We start from the raw sequence: 17,207 nt of genomic DNA, 5'->3' as shown, positions 1-17,207 counted from the left end.
GGCCACATACAATATCTCAAGCGTCTGGTGTAGGCCTATCCATTGTATTAAAAATAGGCCTATGTCTAATTTATATTTGATAACTGTATATTAGTAGCCTACTCTCTTGACAATGTGTTTGATGTAGAATTTCATGACGCAAAGTCTTTGTCAGATACAGAGATATATTTGTTAGATGAATGCTTATTTATCGCGGCCCTTTTTGAAACACAACTCGATCAAATGATATTGATATAAGGTATTTAAAACACTTCTAATGGTGAAGGAGATGGTAGAGATATAAATAGAAATCATAAACTCCAAATTCAAACATAAATTATCCCAACACTAGGCTATATTAAACAACACAGAAAAAAAAAAACTTAAAATGCGCTTGAGGTAAAATGAATGTTATTTATTTGATTTTTATTCTAGTTAAAAACAACATCGCTGAATATCAATACATTATGTAAAAAATATATAAACTCTTAAACTCTTAGACTTGAAAATCATATAGGCCTATATATATATATATATATATCTATATATATATATATATATATATATATATATATAGCCTATATAATGTTGAATATAGCCTATATATATATATATATATATATATATATATATATATATATATATATATATATATATATATATATATATATATATATATATATATAATGTTTTTTGCTTTAACCAACAAATAGTTAGCCTATTCATGCCTAAAACATTTACATGCATGTGTTTAAGTCATGAATTTATTGCATCCTCAGTCAGCCCCTGAATTGTCATTCACTTTCAAAACAATTTTCTTTGACAATATATTTTTAAAAGTGTCAAAAAATACAAAGATACAGGTTTTAAGCGGTCACATTATCCTGAAATTACGCATAATCTATCTAGATCATCTACGCTTTGTAGATAACACAAGAGTTACTAATCAGTGAAATTAAATCCGTTGTAGTTTTAGGATGTTTGGGTAGCGGATGTTGCATGCCAATTTCAAAAGTCTTTGTAACGTAGTTCCAAATAGAATCGAAACCTTTTAGAATTAATTCCATCTGGGTATTCGGTTTTTTTCTTCGTTTGATCCTCAGAATGTAGCAAAGTAAAGAGACACTAAATGTCATTATTTAGCGTTATTGGCAATTGTTTGGCGACAATAAAATGATTTATTTTATTATCATTGTTGTTAATTGTTGTGTAGGCTACATTACACTGTTGTTTTAAAAAAAGGTAATGTAGAAATTATCGTAATATGCTCCATGCATTTTAATATATAGGAATATTTTACAAATAAGTAGGCTAATTTGTAGTCTAATTTAAAGCTAATTGCAGACCATTAATTCTCGCCCACATGCCCAAAAAAAAAAAAAAAAAAAAAAAGTAAAGGGCTCATTAACTGTTCTGCTGTTTCTGCATTTTGTGATAGACTTGCTCTTGCAATGTTTCGCTGAGGTTAATGGGGATTTCTAGAATACAACTGACAAAGTTTTGTCGTTTTGTCATATTCATGGGGATCGGCCACTCCATCCAGTTCCAAATCCAGTTTGGCTGCAAAAACATGATTTTTTCTTTCTTTTTTTCATTAGATTAAATATTATTTAGCTTCACATTGATTTTTAATTTTTTACGGTTTCTCAAAACGTCGTGTTGCTGCGTGTGATATAGGCTAGGCATATTATATTACTGTTATGAATTACTTTGTGGCATTTGTGTGAGAGAGAGACTGTAGCCTAAATTTATAGGGTGGTTTCGTTCTCTCTTTTTTTCCTCAAGTGCCTGTTTTCCCCTACTTGTCACGTTATATTGCTTTCTGTCGTTCCCTTATGTGAAAGCGACATTTGTGAAACTCCATCCGGGGCATAGAGTGGCTTGCGTGGCGTTTGTTGTTCATTCTCTTTTTCAGACTTGCGCGGTGGGCGGTAGCCCGTCCCCCTCCCCGAACTTGAAGTCGACCCTGAGGGAGGGGGTGCGGGCCGCACTAGACATAAGCTAGATACACTGGGGAAGAGAAAGCCAAAAGAACAACCGAATGACATTATGTCATAACTTTATATAATATCAAGTTGATAGCCTGCAATCTCTTAGAAAAAAATAGGCCTGTATGTTGTTGGATATTAATGTCCGTGTGGCATTATATCCTGTTAATCATATCTTCTTATTAGTTCAGTCCATGTTCCTGTTATTAGGCTATTATTTTGTCTAAACTAATCTTACCTTGCTCTTAAACTGTAGCGCTTCGCCATAGAGTCGTTACTTACTTTTTTTGGAGTAGCCTACAGAGAAATTGTTGTCTTTAGCTGAGATATGCGTCAGTGATACCCATTCATCTTGGCTGAGCAGCATAGTTCTGTTGTGTAAAAAAATAATTAATAATAATAAAAAAAATAGATGTACAGGGGGTCGCACTATATAGGTAGATCGTACAAAATGCATCAAAATATCTGCTTGCCCATCGCAGGTTTCCGTTGCACTAGGTCCCAAATGCTGGGAGCCTTAAAGCACACAGCGCGGAATTTGTCATGAGTTGACGAAGAGGCGGAGCATCTGGTCTCGGGGCCACCGATTTTGTAAGTGTGTCATTCTGCTCTTTGTCGTTAAGAACCTATTACTTGTGGTAATATAATCGTATAATCAGAATATTTTAAAATGCCAGACAATCACACCGTGCAAACATTATAAACGTTGCACTAAACGAGGCTCATGTTTCTCACCTCCCGCTGCGTTCCTCGGAGGCACGTATGGGATTAAGGGTAATGCGTTGTGGAAAAGCGAGGCCTTTACCGGCGGTTAAACTTTTCGGGTCTTTCAAGTTAAAAAAAAATAATGAAAAAAAAACTTTTCTAGAAGAGCTAACAAAACAAAATGTCACACACATGATATTTAAAAAACAATAACAAGGTTGTGAAATTTGAGATAGCCTAGTAGCCAGAATTTTGTTTGGCCTAAAATAAGCTCCCGGTATATATACTTTGGAAATTCTTGAATTGAAGTTTAAATTATGTATCATTTATTTATTTAGTAGACCTAGGCCTATATCATAACTTTAGGCCTATATCGCGTTAACGCACAAAGTGGCCAACATAATCTCATGAAAGTGTGTATCTATACCACGAATTTTATTTCTCGTGCCATTTATACGCCAAAAATGTTTTTTTGCCTGCATATGCTACGCACTGAAAACCCCTTGGTTAGGATTAGGGGTGGGGAGTGCATGCGTATTACACGCCATAAAGTGCGTGTCATATGCACGCAAAAACCATTTTTGGCATATACATGGCACGAGAAATAACATTCATGGTATAGATACGCACTTTGATAAACTGAAGGTAGTTCGTTAGTCCTTTATACATTAATTGGTATTGGAATGAGTAGGCCTAATGCAAAAACTGAACAGAGAGGCTAACGATCTAGGCCTAATTATTACGAATAATCATGTGTTCAGATTTATATGCATAATCATTAACTGTTAAATGTCATGCTGCTATCACCTCTCGCATTTGTTGTGTCCAATAACATAATGAAAACAAAATAAGAAATATGATTGAAAGACTGTAAGGTATAGTAATATATTTCTAAATGTTTTGTTTTAGGCCTATATGATTTCTGGATTACAGAAACCATACACTTTTCTCAACAGCCTTTGTATAAAAAGACTTGTTTGCTTTTCTTCGTTTTGATGCCGTTTGTGGTAGCCTATAATGGCATTGGTCGCTCGCAGTCACAAACAATGTTTTCCTGACTTATAAACTCATAAGAATATACAGTAGCCTATTCTGGGAATACTTTATAGCTTAATTATTTTTTTAGAATTTCATAAAGAAAACAGTAATACATCATAAAGTCTATTTTCCAGTTTAAAATATATTCAAACATCCCTCTCAATTGAACAATCCTGATTATATGTGTTCCGCCGCCTCAACAGAGATTTTTTTTAATCCTCACAAACTAGTTTTCGCAAAGACATTATGCTACAAATAGGCTACATACTTCAGTTGAAACGGATAGCTTTCTCGTCAATATACAAACAGTGAGTGAGGATCTATCAATTTCTTTTCCAGATCACGTGACCCTGGCTTCAGTTGGACTGGACAGAGATGAATTTTCCACGTCATCTTACGTCTCAACATTTCTGCCTCTCTATACCCCTACAACTCGGGTAAGAGGCACGCGCACATGAGAGCATGTTGTGGGCGTTGCGTATAGGTCTCGCAAGCCCAAGCTAGACGCTGCGCGGGTACAATGATGGATTTTGACGAAAGGGTTTCCGTTGGCTCCAACATGTATCTGCCCAGCTGCACTTATTACGTTCCGGGTGCTGATTTCTCCACGTTGCCCTCTTTTCTATCTCAAAGTCAGTCTTCTCGTCCCGTCACCTACTCTTACTCTTCTAACCTGCCTCAGGTACAGCATGTCAGGGAGGTTACATTCCGTGACTATGCTATTGACGCGTCCGGTAAATGGCCTCACCGGGGTCCACTGGCTCAGTGTTATCCATCGGAGGACATTGTACACAGGGATTGTTTACCAGCGGCAACGACTGTTGGTGAAATGTTCCCCAAAAATAATGCATCTGCGTATTATCACTCTACATCGAACTCGACATCCGCGCACAATTTCTACGGCAGTGTTGGAAGAAACGGGGTGCTTCCTCAAGCATTTGACCAATTTTTCGACAACGCTTACGGCGGCTCGGACAGTGTAGCGAACAGTGACTTTGCAGCGAGGGATAAAACGCACTCAAGCAAACAGCCAACGCAAGCGCCCGCGCCGGAGCAGGACTCCGAAGGAAAGGAGCGACAGGAGACCAGTAGTCCCGAATCTTCTTCCGGAAACAATGAGGAAAAGACTAGCGGTGCGAGCAGTAAGTATGAGCTCAGCGAGACTGTCATGCGAGAAAGTTTGCAATCTTGCCGCTCCTGTTAAATTTTTATATGCTGTTTTATAAGCGTATAAGGTTTATAGAGGGCCTGAGATTTTCCCAACAAAACCTAGGCTACTTATAAACTGTGAGAATCACGTGTTTGGAATTGAAATTGGCCATGAAAAGACTCAAAGCAAGCGCAATTTTAACTTGAACTGTAAAATGCGTTTAAGTGGCCGCAGTGATTTCACAGGAATGCTTGGAACATTTAGAGCAAGCTTCGTATGTCTCTGGTAATTCATGCATGTTTTTTCCACTGGTTCAAAAAATAAGAATATGCTAATATATATATATATATATATATATATATATATATATATATATATATATATATATATAATTTTACAACGCTTTTGATAGAATTTTTTTTGCTTGTTTTCGTATTTAATAATAACGCTGACAACCGTTACTAATATTATTAGCCTATTAATAATGGTCATAGGATATATGAATAATAGAATGTAATTTAGCCTATGTAATAATAAATAATATATTCGTTTAGCATATATTTTACATTAATAACCTCAATAAGCAATATTTTATATAAGCTATTCTTATCTTTCATTATCTAAACTTAGAGCAATCACTTTTTTCTTCTTTGTTCTTAGGTGGACCCAGGGTACGCAAGAAGAGATGTCCCTACACTAAATTTCAAATTCGGGAGCTCGAGAGGGAATTCTTCTTCAGCGTATACATCAACAAAGAGAAACGACTTCAGCTCTCACGGATGCTTAACCTCACCGATCGCCAAGTAAAAATATGGTTCCAGAACCGGCGCATGAAGGAAAAGAAACTAAATCGGGACCGGTTACAGTACTACACCAACCCACTGCTCTAACAAGGAAATATCAACAGATAATATACCACAGCTGCCATAATGAGATCACATACGAGACGTTATATAGACTCTCAGCGGTTAACTTCAAGTTCGTGACAAGGCACCATTCACTTGTATACAATTACAGAGAGCATATAGGCCTATGACATTTAAATTCACATAATTTAAGTACGGATTGTTTCATGCTCGTAATAAATAAACGTATACAATTTTGTGGTGAACAGAAATTATGTAATTATAAGCTCGTGATACACACTAAACAAGTAGGCTTCTTCTCCTCTTGCATTTATGATGGACACGCGAAGATTGAGTGCAAATGGCTGAAATATATGGGTCTAAACAAGGAAAGACTTTTGACAGGCCATTCATATGGCGTGTTAATTTCTGTGGAGGAATGTTGTACAAGTTGGCCTAATTACTTTGGTGTGACCACATAGAAGAAAAAGTGCTAGAAGCAGACCACCCAATTTTCGAATTATTTTTTTGATTTGCTAGCAAATGGAATTTCCACCATCGTTGTTAGTGAACACTTTAAGCAATAACACTTTCTTCTACATGCCGTCTCGGGATTGTAAATTTAAACTCATTACAACCAACTATGTACTCATTATATTCAAAGTTTTCACTTGGTGCAAACTCTGAACAAAGAGACAATAAGCTCGCACGGAAAATGCAAACTCGCTCAATCTCATCCTTGTCATAAACAACATTTCCGGACTCGAATAAGGTCATCTTTACATAACTGTCCTCACAAGAAACTTATTTGCCCATGTTCTACGCCATGTACATTGAGTGTCACGGGGTTAAAATAAGGTTAGGCCGATTGTAATCCAGAAAATCATATGTTTAACATATATTTCCTAAATTAAATAACCAAAGAGTTACAAAGTATATTTGTAGTACACCGTTTTCTTATAATTGTATATAGGAAAAATTTTGCATGAGCATAAACATGCGCATTATGTGCATTCATGAAGAACAATGTTTTTTGTTGTTGTTGTTTATTGTTGTTGTTGTTTCTCCTTTTTCTCAAGAACTCTCTCGGACCATGGGATAAAGCAATTGACAGTTTAACAATAGCACTGTGGTTACAGTATTTGCAGTTATCATCTGAATGTTTATGGCCGTTCATATATGGCAGCCTACGAGCAATAAACTAAGTCAGAGGGAAGGAGAAAGAAAGAAGTATAAGAGGGGGAGAGAAAGACTGAGCTTTATGGTTGCTTGCTGCAGAGCGACTTGGCCTGGCCGGCGCATCCTTTGAGGCGCTGAGGTATATCCGCCTAATTACGGGGACATCCTCCTTGTTGCTTCAGCAACACGACCATAAAAGCTGTCTGTGTCTGGAGCATTTGGGCAATTGCAGTGTGGTGCCATAAACTGTCTGAGAACCAAGGTTATTAGCCACGATTCCAAGGGGACAGAGGCAAGAAGATATTGAGGGCCGGGATACGAAGTGCTTGTGTGGTTTCTATCTGTTGTATTCATTTAACACTTTTTTCTTTTCTTTTTTTAGGCGCGTTGTGCTGTTTTTTCTGCTTTATTTCCTTTTTTTTTTTGAAAATGTGTTTTTCTGTCAATATTTACTTGCAATAATAACTGCCCCATCATGAGCATGTTCAAACGGCCTCCATTGGGAGGCACTCGTGAGATCAATGTCATGGCCGTGGATCATCGACTGCAAACTCAAGATCTTTTGAGATCTTTGCAGGTGTTCCAACCGAACTCCCTTAAATTCAGCAAGTTACTAAAACAGTCCACAACTTTAACTGTCTGGATCCAGAACACGCATAAACGTCTACTGTTCTTATTATATTGAATATGATAGTGTAAAATATGAGGGAATTAACATTTCACTTTTACCACTGAATCAAAAGGTTTAGGGCAAATTAACTATGCTCCATCGTTTAAGAAATCCATTAAGGATACAAAAGATATGTGTTTTCGCTTATATATTTTAGGCAAAATTATTGGATCAATGTTTTACAAAAATGGTTAAGGTGATTTATTGCCAGCTGTAATCAAGGATTTATTGTGGCCTCAGAAATGACGTACATTTTCATTCGAGCTTTCAGCGATCATTGGACATTAACTGGAGAATATAGCTAACAGTGAGTATGCTGTCTGCACATTTCTTTTTTTTTCTCTTCGGTTGACAAATTACATTATAAATGGTGTTTGTAACTGTGATACATTATCGCGACTTTCCGCAAGAGGGATTCAGTAACAACATGAAAAGGAGAGATCAGGCGAATGGGTAGTGTTACAGTGCGTGTGGACTATTTGTCTCTTGTGCAAAATAAATGCTTCCGCTGATAGCAATAAAATGAGAGATTTTTGTTCTTGGGTTTCTCTTACAGCGAACTCGATCTTGGAAATAAAGAAACGTGCAAAAGGGCTGAGTTTATCTGACTTTTGAACTTTGGTATCTAGGCCTATAACTAAAATACATATCAAAGATAATATTTAGATCGACAAAGAGTAAAGAATGTATTGGTCAGCTGTTGTTATTTTGATGAGGACTGAAATAGTAATGCTTAAAAGTTTGTGTAGTCCCCAAACTAAGCCTTGTACTTTGTTATTAGACCTAGTATTTTTTTTCCATAGACTGCAAGAATCTAACCATGACACCTAAGACAAATTTCCAGAGATTATTGTCTTAGGATGGTGTATTAAATATTGTCTGTACTTAAGGCAAACACTATACAACCATAATAATAATAATAATAATAATAAGAAGAAGAAGAATAGGAATAAAATGTTATTTAGCCCTATCCCCAAAATAAAGGTTTACAGAGCATAATAGAAAATAAGTGAAGGAAGAATGTACACGATAGAAAAGCAAAATAATATTAGTTAGTTTAATATCCAGTTACATTTTTGCATTTACTTAATAAAGGTTAAGGGTTATATCGCCCTTATTTTAAAATCCACTTAAAATATCGAAAGAGAGATAAATGGTCCTATGGTGGGATATATGATTGTCTTTAAACTATAAATCCCCTTTTCACTTTTATTTTTAAACTTGAATTTTAACAAGGCAGTGTCAACGTCACACTCTAAAAAATGATGGGTTGTTTTAACCCAATTTTGGGTCAAATATGGACAAACCAAAACGTTGACTTAAAAATGTAATTTTAGAGTGCAGTATCATATCGGACTGCGTGGGTTTTGCAAACCAAGAAACATTGTGTTGTTATTGTTTTGTTTGTTTTATTTTATTGTGGATGTGGATGTTTTAAGGAAAATTAATAACAGGCCTATTCTGGCCAAGTTTGATGACGGTACATTGTACCTACATGTGCACCAGAAAGTCTGCCCCACACATAATTCTACAAATAGGCCTACGTAATATTAATTAAAGAATCGACATTTATTTAATTGTGAGTAACACGCACGCTGATGGTAAACTGACTCTCGATTTCGAGTTGGCTAGGCCAACATATCGTTTTAAAACAATCTCTAAAATTATCGTTCATCTTAAAAAAGCTGTTTGGTAGGCACTCTAAAAAATGCTGGGTTGTTTTAATCCACGTTTGGTTCTATTGTGGAGAAACACAACCGTTCGTTTACATTTTTTACATTGTAATTTTAAACCCAATAGGGTTTGTCCATATTTGACCCAAACATCTGTTGAAACAACCCAGCATTTTTAAGCGTTGTGTATTTCTTCAAACAAAAAGGGGTGAAAAAAGTTTGTGGCAACCCGCAATTCGACACACACGTTTTAGCTCTACTTCGAGAATCTAGCCGTCCCACATGGTCTTCTCTGCAGTCAAAAAGTTGCTGCTACACCACAGACAGGTGACGAAGTCATGGAAGGGGTGTGGCTTTGTGTTTCTAGGCTTCCACTGGTTGAAATGTGCGCACTGAATTGAACGAGGGCACCTTTTTACATCCAGTTTGTCCTATAACCTAAATGACGCCCATCCTTTCTCATCTCCTAACACTTTCCGGTAATGGCTTGTCCAGTTAGCAGGGCGTGAGCGTCATTTGGATTTCTTAATTAATAAGCGGACTGAACCTGGCAGGTTTATCAGCATCAGCAGCTGGAGTTTAGCATCTGACTTGGAGGATTATTTTATAAACCAACAAAACTGAACAAATGGGGCTTTCCAACTGTGACCACTATGGCGATGTGGTTTGGAGAAGCTCGTGTCGCATCGTGAATAGATTTTTACTTCTGTCCTCAGGACATCAAAGAAGACGGGCATGTTGTTCGAGTAGCGGAAGTGCACTAAAGAAGCAGCCAGCCACAGTGAGTGAGTGGATTATGGTTCACGGGAGGGCGTCGGATTTATACATCCGATAACTGTATCATGGAATCTTGCAGGAATCAGATAGGCCAAATCAGACGTCGAATCTTGTCTCTAGGCCTTGCTACTATGGCTGCTTATAGTATTATCAAGGGAAAAGATGGAGATGATAATAGTGTTGTCAGAACGACCGATGAAAACGACGAGGACAAAGCACAAGAAACAAAGCACGTTTGGGAAATATGCCAAGCCTAGAGAACTTGATACTTGATATTGTTAGGTGTAATGTGACAAAGGTAAGGTAATTGGTTTGTTATTGGTCTGCTCTCCAAATCTGGTGCAGAATATAAATGAATTAATTTAATTAAAAGTATGCTAGGCCAAATATATTTCCAGAAATGTAGTTTAAGGTAAATATCTTAGGTGAATGCTATATCTGCATGTCTCAAGAAAAAATGTTTAGATACCTACTAAAGCCTACTAAACTGTGTTGAAAAGAGTACGGTTTTAAATCATTTCGTATACTATTGGCTGATGAATTACTAAAATAAAACAAAATAATATAAAATGAAATAAAATAAAATATTTAAAAAGAATGTCACTTCTGGTTAAAACTATTCTATCAAAAATGTATAGGCCTACAGAAATAAAGATCAACTGTTTTCATGTTATCAATCCAGGCCAATACTGAAGATCATTGATATTAGTTAGTATATACACTCTATAGCCTTCTAAAAATCGTGATCTAAAATATTGTTACTTTGTGTTTAATTTTGAAAACAACACTCACATTTATTATGTTGACCATGAAACAAATACTTCCCCATTCTGCTGTCAGCTAGCTACTTTACAAATTCTATATCTCATAGGAAACATGGAGTGTTCAACAAACTGGCTAACAGAAGACTTCCCGGAAGAAGAGCTGTCCTTGTACTAAACAACAAACCTTACAGCTGGAGAAGAGGTTCCTCTACACTCTATAGGGTATGTTTGACTCAGGAGCGCCGCCTATAAATTGGCTGCAGTGTGCACCTGACTGATAGGCAAGTCAAAATTGTTCCCTAGAACCGCCATATATCCCGCGAAAAGACAAAAGACCCGCGAACTCTAGCACGGCCATGAGTTTTCACCATGACCTGAAGTCCAGCGACACATTTTTAGGCTACTTGTTTTCTGCATCTGCTTTTTCTTCGAGATTTTTTCTGATTTTCGAGGATTATAATCATGTTGTTCAAAGCAAGGAATGTAAACGATTTCTCTTTGTTCTTGCAATATGCATAGTCAGCACTCAGCATTGTGAAAAAGAAAAAAATATAGGGCCTAATTGAAGATTATAGATTATATTTAAATTAATGTATTAGTGTGTCTATTTTGAATTTAATTGTAATGGAAGGCTATGCATTTTTAAAGAATCATAGGCCTAGCTATGTAAAAAAACCGTGCCCGCACAGGCACTTTATTTTTGTAGCCTATAGCTTACAAATTACTATAGGCCTATCATTGGCTAGCCTATAGGTTACTTGGCTATCTATCTATCTTGAAAATACCAAGGTCGTTGAACGACGAATTATGAAATTAATTAAGAACGACTTAAACCCTCGACGAAAAAGGAAGAAAAAAATCTGACTTTGGATAGTGTGCTTGAATAGGCTACAATGTTGCAGAAAGTGTAGCTATATATTTTGCCTTTGTGTTTACTTGACATTTGTTGAGTTTCTTTTTTGAGAACATATAGGATTTTCAACATTCTAGAACGTTCTAGATTTTTTAAGTCATAAATTTCGTTTCCCGTTCTCACCGGCGGAAATGTATTTAAACATAAGCTACTTTAGCGACCGGCCACAACATGTATAGACAACGTCTATGCAAGTTTAGTACGCTTTTGTGGCGTTTTATTGCTGGCTACTTTATGAGGCTTGTCACTTTTCTGAGTGACTAAACCCTCAGTAGAGACTGGATAGAGGCAGGAATAAAGACGTTCGGATTTCAGGCGTTGGAAAACAGTCCATTTTTTGGTCATTTTTTTCAAGTTAACACAGGTAAGGTGCTGTTCTGACATTACTAGTCTTGGCTGTTACGGAAAATGCATGTTGTTTGATAGGTGTTTGTAAAGATTAAATCAAAGACAATACCGGAGATTTGTTTAGTTTTTTTTCTTTCTTTTCTTTCTGAAGATTTAAACCAGACTGTCGAGTGGTTTAGGTAGTTTCATGTTGTTGGGATTATATAATTGAACCCTACAACACGGAACTGTCTTAATTGCCCCAGTTTCATTCGTCAGTAACCTACGATATATTTTTAGCGGATATCGAAAAAGACCCAAAGAATTTAAATGATCAGTAGCCTATACATTTTACAGCCTTGCTTTTTGAATTGTGCAAAATGCAACCTCCTTTTGAACATAATCGCCATGAGATTTTTTTTCTTCTTTTTTTCGCTCTGCTAGTGAACCGGGCTGATGGCAGACACTGATTTGTCGAACTCAGAGTAGACAGACTTGACAAGGCCTCGGTTACGTCCAATACACCGTAATCGATTACGTCTGCTGTAAGCAACAGCGACCTCGGTGGCGTTCCACTGAGCTAAAGAAATTGCCTTCCTGGCTTCCGCCTAGTGCCGTATAAGTGGCTGAACACAAAAGACAAGATTGACTTTATGGTGGCACTCCAGTACAGTACAATCGCCTATATGGTAAAACTCGGTCGTGTTAACAAACACCCTATCGCAGTTTACGGCTTCAAAGGGCCATGCTGTTTCCGTCTCTTTTTCTCTCTCTTCTTTTTTTTTTGAAAAGTAGTGGTGTGTCCTGCTGTAAAATGCCTCTGAATACCCTTCTGAATACTCTTCTGGTAATCACCGGTGGACCAATAAGCAATGTGAACATTTATTTTTAATTGTATAATATAATTATAATAGCCTATAATATAATAGCCTATAATATAATATAATATAATATAATATAATATAATATAGCCTATATCAATATCACACACACACACACACACACACACACACACACACACACACACACACACACACACACACACACACACACACACACACACACACACACACACACATATATATATATATATATATATATATAATTTGTTTTTGATATAGCCTTTGTCTGCATTGTCATTAGGCCTTCTGTATGAGGCTCATATACTGAGCCGATGCACATTAGACTTTCTTTATTTGTACTTATGGTTGTTGAAAATACAGCTGATTAAAAAGTAAAAGAAAAAAAGTTTTGTGTACTATTGTTTGCTTTTGCCGAGTACTAAACGTGTAATTCTGTTTTTCTTTTTTAGGCTACCATGATTTATATCTAAAGCACACCGTGTATACAATATAATCTATTTATGGGCAATGTTTGCCGAATAAAACGTACAACAACATTTATAATAATACTATTTAAATATTATATAATATAATATTACCTAATAGCCTATTATATTTTCAATAATATTAATAATTATATAGCATCGATATAATACTATTGCAATTTACAATAAGGTTTAATTGGTTAACATGAACTAACAATGAACAAAAATTGGACAGCATTTATAATAATACTATTTAAATATTATACAATATTACCTAATAGCCTATTATATTTTCAATAATAATAATATAGCATCGTTATAATACTATTGCAATTTACAATAAGGTTTAATTGATTAACATGAACTAACAATAAAGAATAATTGGACAGCATGTATTAATGATGTTAATCTCAACATTTACTACTAAATTTTTAAGATCGAAAGTTTTATCTGTTAACTTTAGTTAATGCACTGTGAACTAATATGAACATGAACTTTTTTATTAAGCAACATTAATAAAGGTTAATAAGTGCTGTAATAATATTTCATTAGTTTATATTGTTAATGCATAGCTAACTAATGTTAACAAATTAAACCTCATTGTAAAGTTTTACCATTACTATTTAACTGACCAAATAAATTTAGAGGGATTAGTTACACTATTGTTAAAATAAAATGGTTACAGTTGTTAGTAAATGGTTACATTGTTACATTGGATGATGTATTGTAATGTATACACGCCGACCTGAATTAACGGGAAGCTATATGGTCAGCTAATTCTGTTCATTTAGGCTTTGGCATATTTCGATCTAAAGAAATGTGTCATTTATGCATCAAAATATACTCTTAGTACATTGTTCCAAAATGTTCAGTATGAATGAGAATATACTGTAATGGTGGACTAAAAGAGATAACTTCTTATTGATAATCCAGAATCTTCTGTAACAAACTGAAACAAACTGAAACAGGAAAAAAAAACTCAGAATGCACCTTGTAGCCAAACAGAAGCCTTACATGTCTCAAACAAGGTATTAAATCCATAAAGATGATGAATGTGGAAAATTTAAATTTGACAGTTATATTATATGCATTATATTAACTAGGCCTATATATTAACAAACAACTCAATCGAATAGACAATGAAGTCAAAATGGCTGTAACATTCAAACTGACAAAAAAATCTAAGGACCATGAAAAATAAAAAAGAGCTTTTATTAATATTAATACTTATACTATAAAAATAACAGCATAGTGTCAGTTTGATTACATAGTACATTTCTGGCAATGTCTCTTGCCCATGGCTTTTGTCTGAAGAAAGAAAATAATTTTTTGTATATTCTTTGTAAACCTTATTCGATTATGGTTTATACAGGTAAATAATAGTATAATTGGAACCAATCCAATATTTTTTCCTTTTTTTCTCCTTTCTTTTTTCAGAAATTCCACTGATTTTTTTTATAGTGCTGTCCCAATGGTCACGTGTGTACCTCACCCAATCAAATGGCAGTTTGCTCTCAACTTATTAGCTGACTGGGGCTTTGCGAGGGGGACGTTGCCTCTCCATTTTCACAGATTTTTATTTTGTGAGCGTGTTACTGTATGTGTGTGTGTGCGTGTGTGAATGTTTTTATGTGTGTGTATGCATGAGAGTGCGTGTCTGCCATGTCGACATCTGGAGCTTTGACAGGATACTATATTGACTCTCTTGTTATGCCGGACAACGAGGAGACTCGCTTTCCTTCAGGTTCAGGGCTCATTCAGCACAGGCCCTCCGTTTTACCCACAGATCATACAGAGATCGGTCCCTGCACATTCCCGGCAAAGCAAGCCGTTTATGGTGCCTCAGGTTGGGGCCACAACCCAACGCATTTCTCCAATGGTGTACCGTCAGTGTATCAGCCTCTTACACAGCCTCCAGTAGCTGGGGATTATGTGCAGTCTTGGCTTTTGGACTCTGCATGTGGGCTGCCTTTCACTGAGCTCCCGACGGTACATCATCACTATCATACCAAACCCGATACAAATAGAACGAATGAGGACGGCACAGAGGCCAGTTCACATGCTGTACTCCCTCCCGGAGGCTTCATTAACGGAGGATGTTCCGACACAGAGAAAGTATCTGGCCGGACTGCTGAGAAGGGAAGCGATATCGAGGAGAAACCGGGCGCTCATCCAGGTAAGGCTGACCAGATGGTGCGATAGTAGGCTACAATGATATTAAACGTATATTAAATGCACCTTTCTTATGTAGCCTATTTAACACGATTTTCGTAGTTAACTGCTGTAATATTTTTGACAGCGAAATATTTTACATTCTTTTAGACGTGACTGTTACGAGGCTGAGACATAGGCCTAGGCTATGTTTGAGTAACTGTGATTTAGGCTATGCCGTCGTCTGGATTTTAGATAGGGTATTGTGTAAAAACTATTTACTACTCGCTTATGATTTCGAAACCCTCCTTCCCATATGCCTCTATACCTTTCCCCAGACAACCCTGTGTCCAACTGGCTTCAAGCGAGCTCAACGCGTAAAAAACGCTGCCCTTATACTAAGGACCAGATCCTCGAGCTGGAGAAAGAATTTTTATTTAACACTTACCTCACGCGCGACCGGCGGTACGAGGTCGCCCGTCTACTGAACCTCACGGAGAGACAGGTCAAAATTTGGTTCCAAAACCGCAGGATGAAGATGAAAAAATTTAAAAGAGATGGAACGAAGGACGAATGAAGCACTTCGTGTATGTGAGGATGTGAGATTATACATCCTTTTACTGAAATTATTGTCGTGGGATTTCATATTAGGTGTCATTCTTTTCAAACAAAAGAAATAACATTTTCAAACAAACCATATTTGACTTAAAGCATGCTGGGATCATGTTGTTTTATTGAGTTATAGGCTGTTTGTCAGATATGTGGATCCATTTTAATGAATACGGCACAAATCCATTTTTCAAACGTTCGCTGATGCAGCCTTGAACAATCTGTATTTAATTTAGACCTATTTTATTAGGAATTAATAAATATGTCGGAGCTATATGTGCTATTCCTCTTCGATTGTAGGTGTGATTTCAGACCGCCAATTAACATTTTCTTTTGTTCTGTAACTTCTCCTATAATTTGACTAGAAATATTGGGCCAATTTAATGTAAAGGTTATACACTTGAGATCATGTGACCTTAGATCTTTTTTTTATATGACATTACCACTAGTCACTTCACTACCTATTTGTTTTGAATCGACCAAAATTGTCATGCCATATCACACGATGTGTAATGGGCGAAGTCTGCGAACTTCAGGGAACAAGTAAAATTAGATACTGATCTGTAGATATAAAAGCACTGTAGGCAACTTTAAAAATACCTCATGGTCTGTTGACCGTCATTGTTTTGTTTTTGTTTTGTTTTGTTTTTTACTGTTTACCTATTTTCTCAGATGTCATTTGTGATTTTATTTATTGAATAATAAAAGAAATTCATATCTCCAAACAAGTCTCCCTTATTTTGTATTCCTCGTGACATTTTTAAATAACAATTAAGTTGTAATGTAACGGTGTAATAAATGGCTGTTAGGCCAACCCATTCCGTTAGAACAGGCTGGTTAGGCTATACATGTAAAGTTTAACTGTGTAATTTTTGGTAGATTTTCTTGTGCTTTTCCTTTTCAGACTTGCATCAAGGGAAGGGAAATATAGGTCTGTGCCTATTAGATTTATTTTTTGTATAATTATTGAAATTGTTTTATTTTTATTGCTGTTGGTTTATTGTTTTACTTTAATTGATGCTGTGTAAACAAAGGATTCATTGAGAAAGATGATTTTTTTAAAGCCTAGTGGGAGCAGCTGTTTTTGAAAAAGAAAAACGATATGTAAACAA

General features: G+C 36.1%; 2 protein-coding genes across 2 annotated transcripts; both read left to right on the top strand.

Moving 5' to 3' along the window:
• The first annotated feature begins 1,296 nt into the window (after window positions 1-1,296).
• On the top strand, window positions 1,297-6,481 carry hoxa11a (homeobox A11a). The gene is made up of 2 exons (XM_077195475.1): window positions 1,297-4,852; window positions 5,521-6,481. The coding sequence occupies exons 1-2, from the start codon at window positions 4,231-4,233 to the stop codon at window positions 5,748-5,750; spliced, it is 852 nt and encodes a 283-aa protein (XP_077051590.1). The 5' UTR covers window positions 1,297-4,230; the 3' UTR covers window positions 5,751-6,481.
• Window positions 6,482-14,669: 8,188 nt separating this feature from the next.
• hoxa9a (homeobox A9a) lies at window positions 14,670-16,820 on the top strand. The gene is made up of 2 exons (XM_077195621.1): window positions 14,670-15,511; window positions 15,825-16,820. The coding sequence occupies exons 1-2, from the start codon at window positions 14,998-15,000 to the stop codon at window positions 16,061-16,063; spliced, it is 753 nt and encodes a 250-aa protein (XP_077051736.1). The 5' UTR covers window positions 14,670-14,997; the 3' UTR covers window positions 16,064-16,820.
• Window positions 16,821-17,207: the final 387 nt, after the last annotated feature.

This window comes from Siphateles boraxobius, unplaced genomic scaffold, assembly GCF_051911475.1.
Source record: "Siphateles boraxobius isolate OS27281-9 unplaced genomic scaffold, OSU_SipBor_1 33, whole genome shotgun sequence".
In the NCBI taxonomy this organism is placed as follows: domain Eukaryota; kingdom Metazoa; phylum Chordata; class Actinopteri; order Cypriniformes; family Leuciscidae; genus Siphateles; species Siphateles boraxobius.
This window is presented reverse-complemented; position numbering and strand designations above follow the sequence as displayed.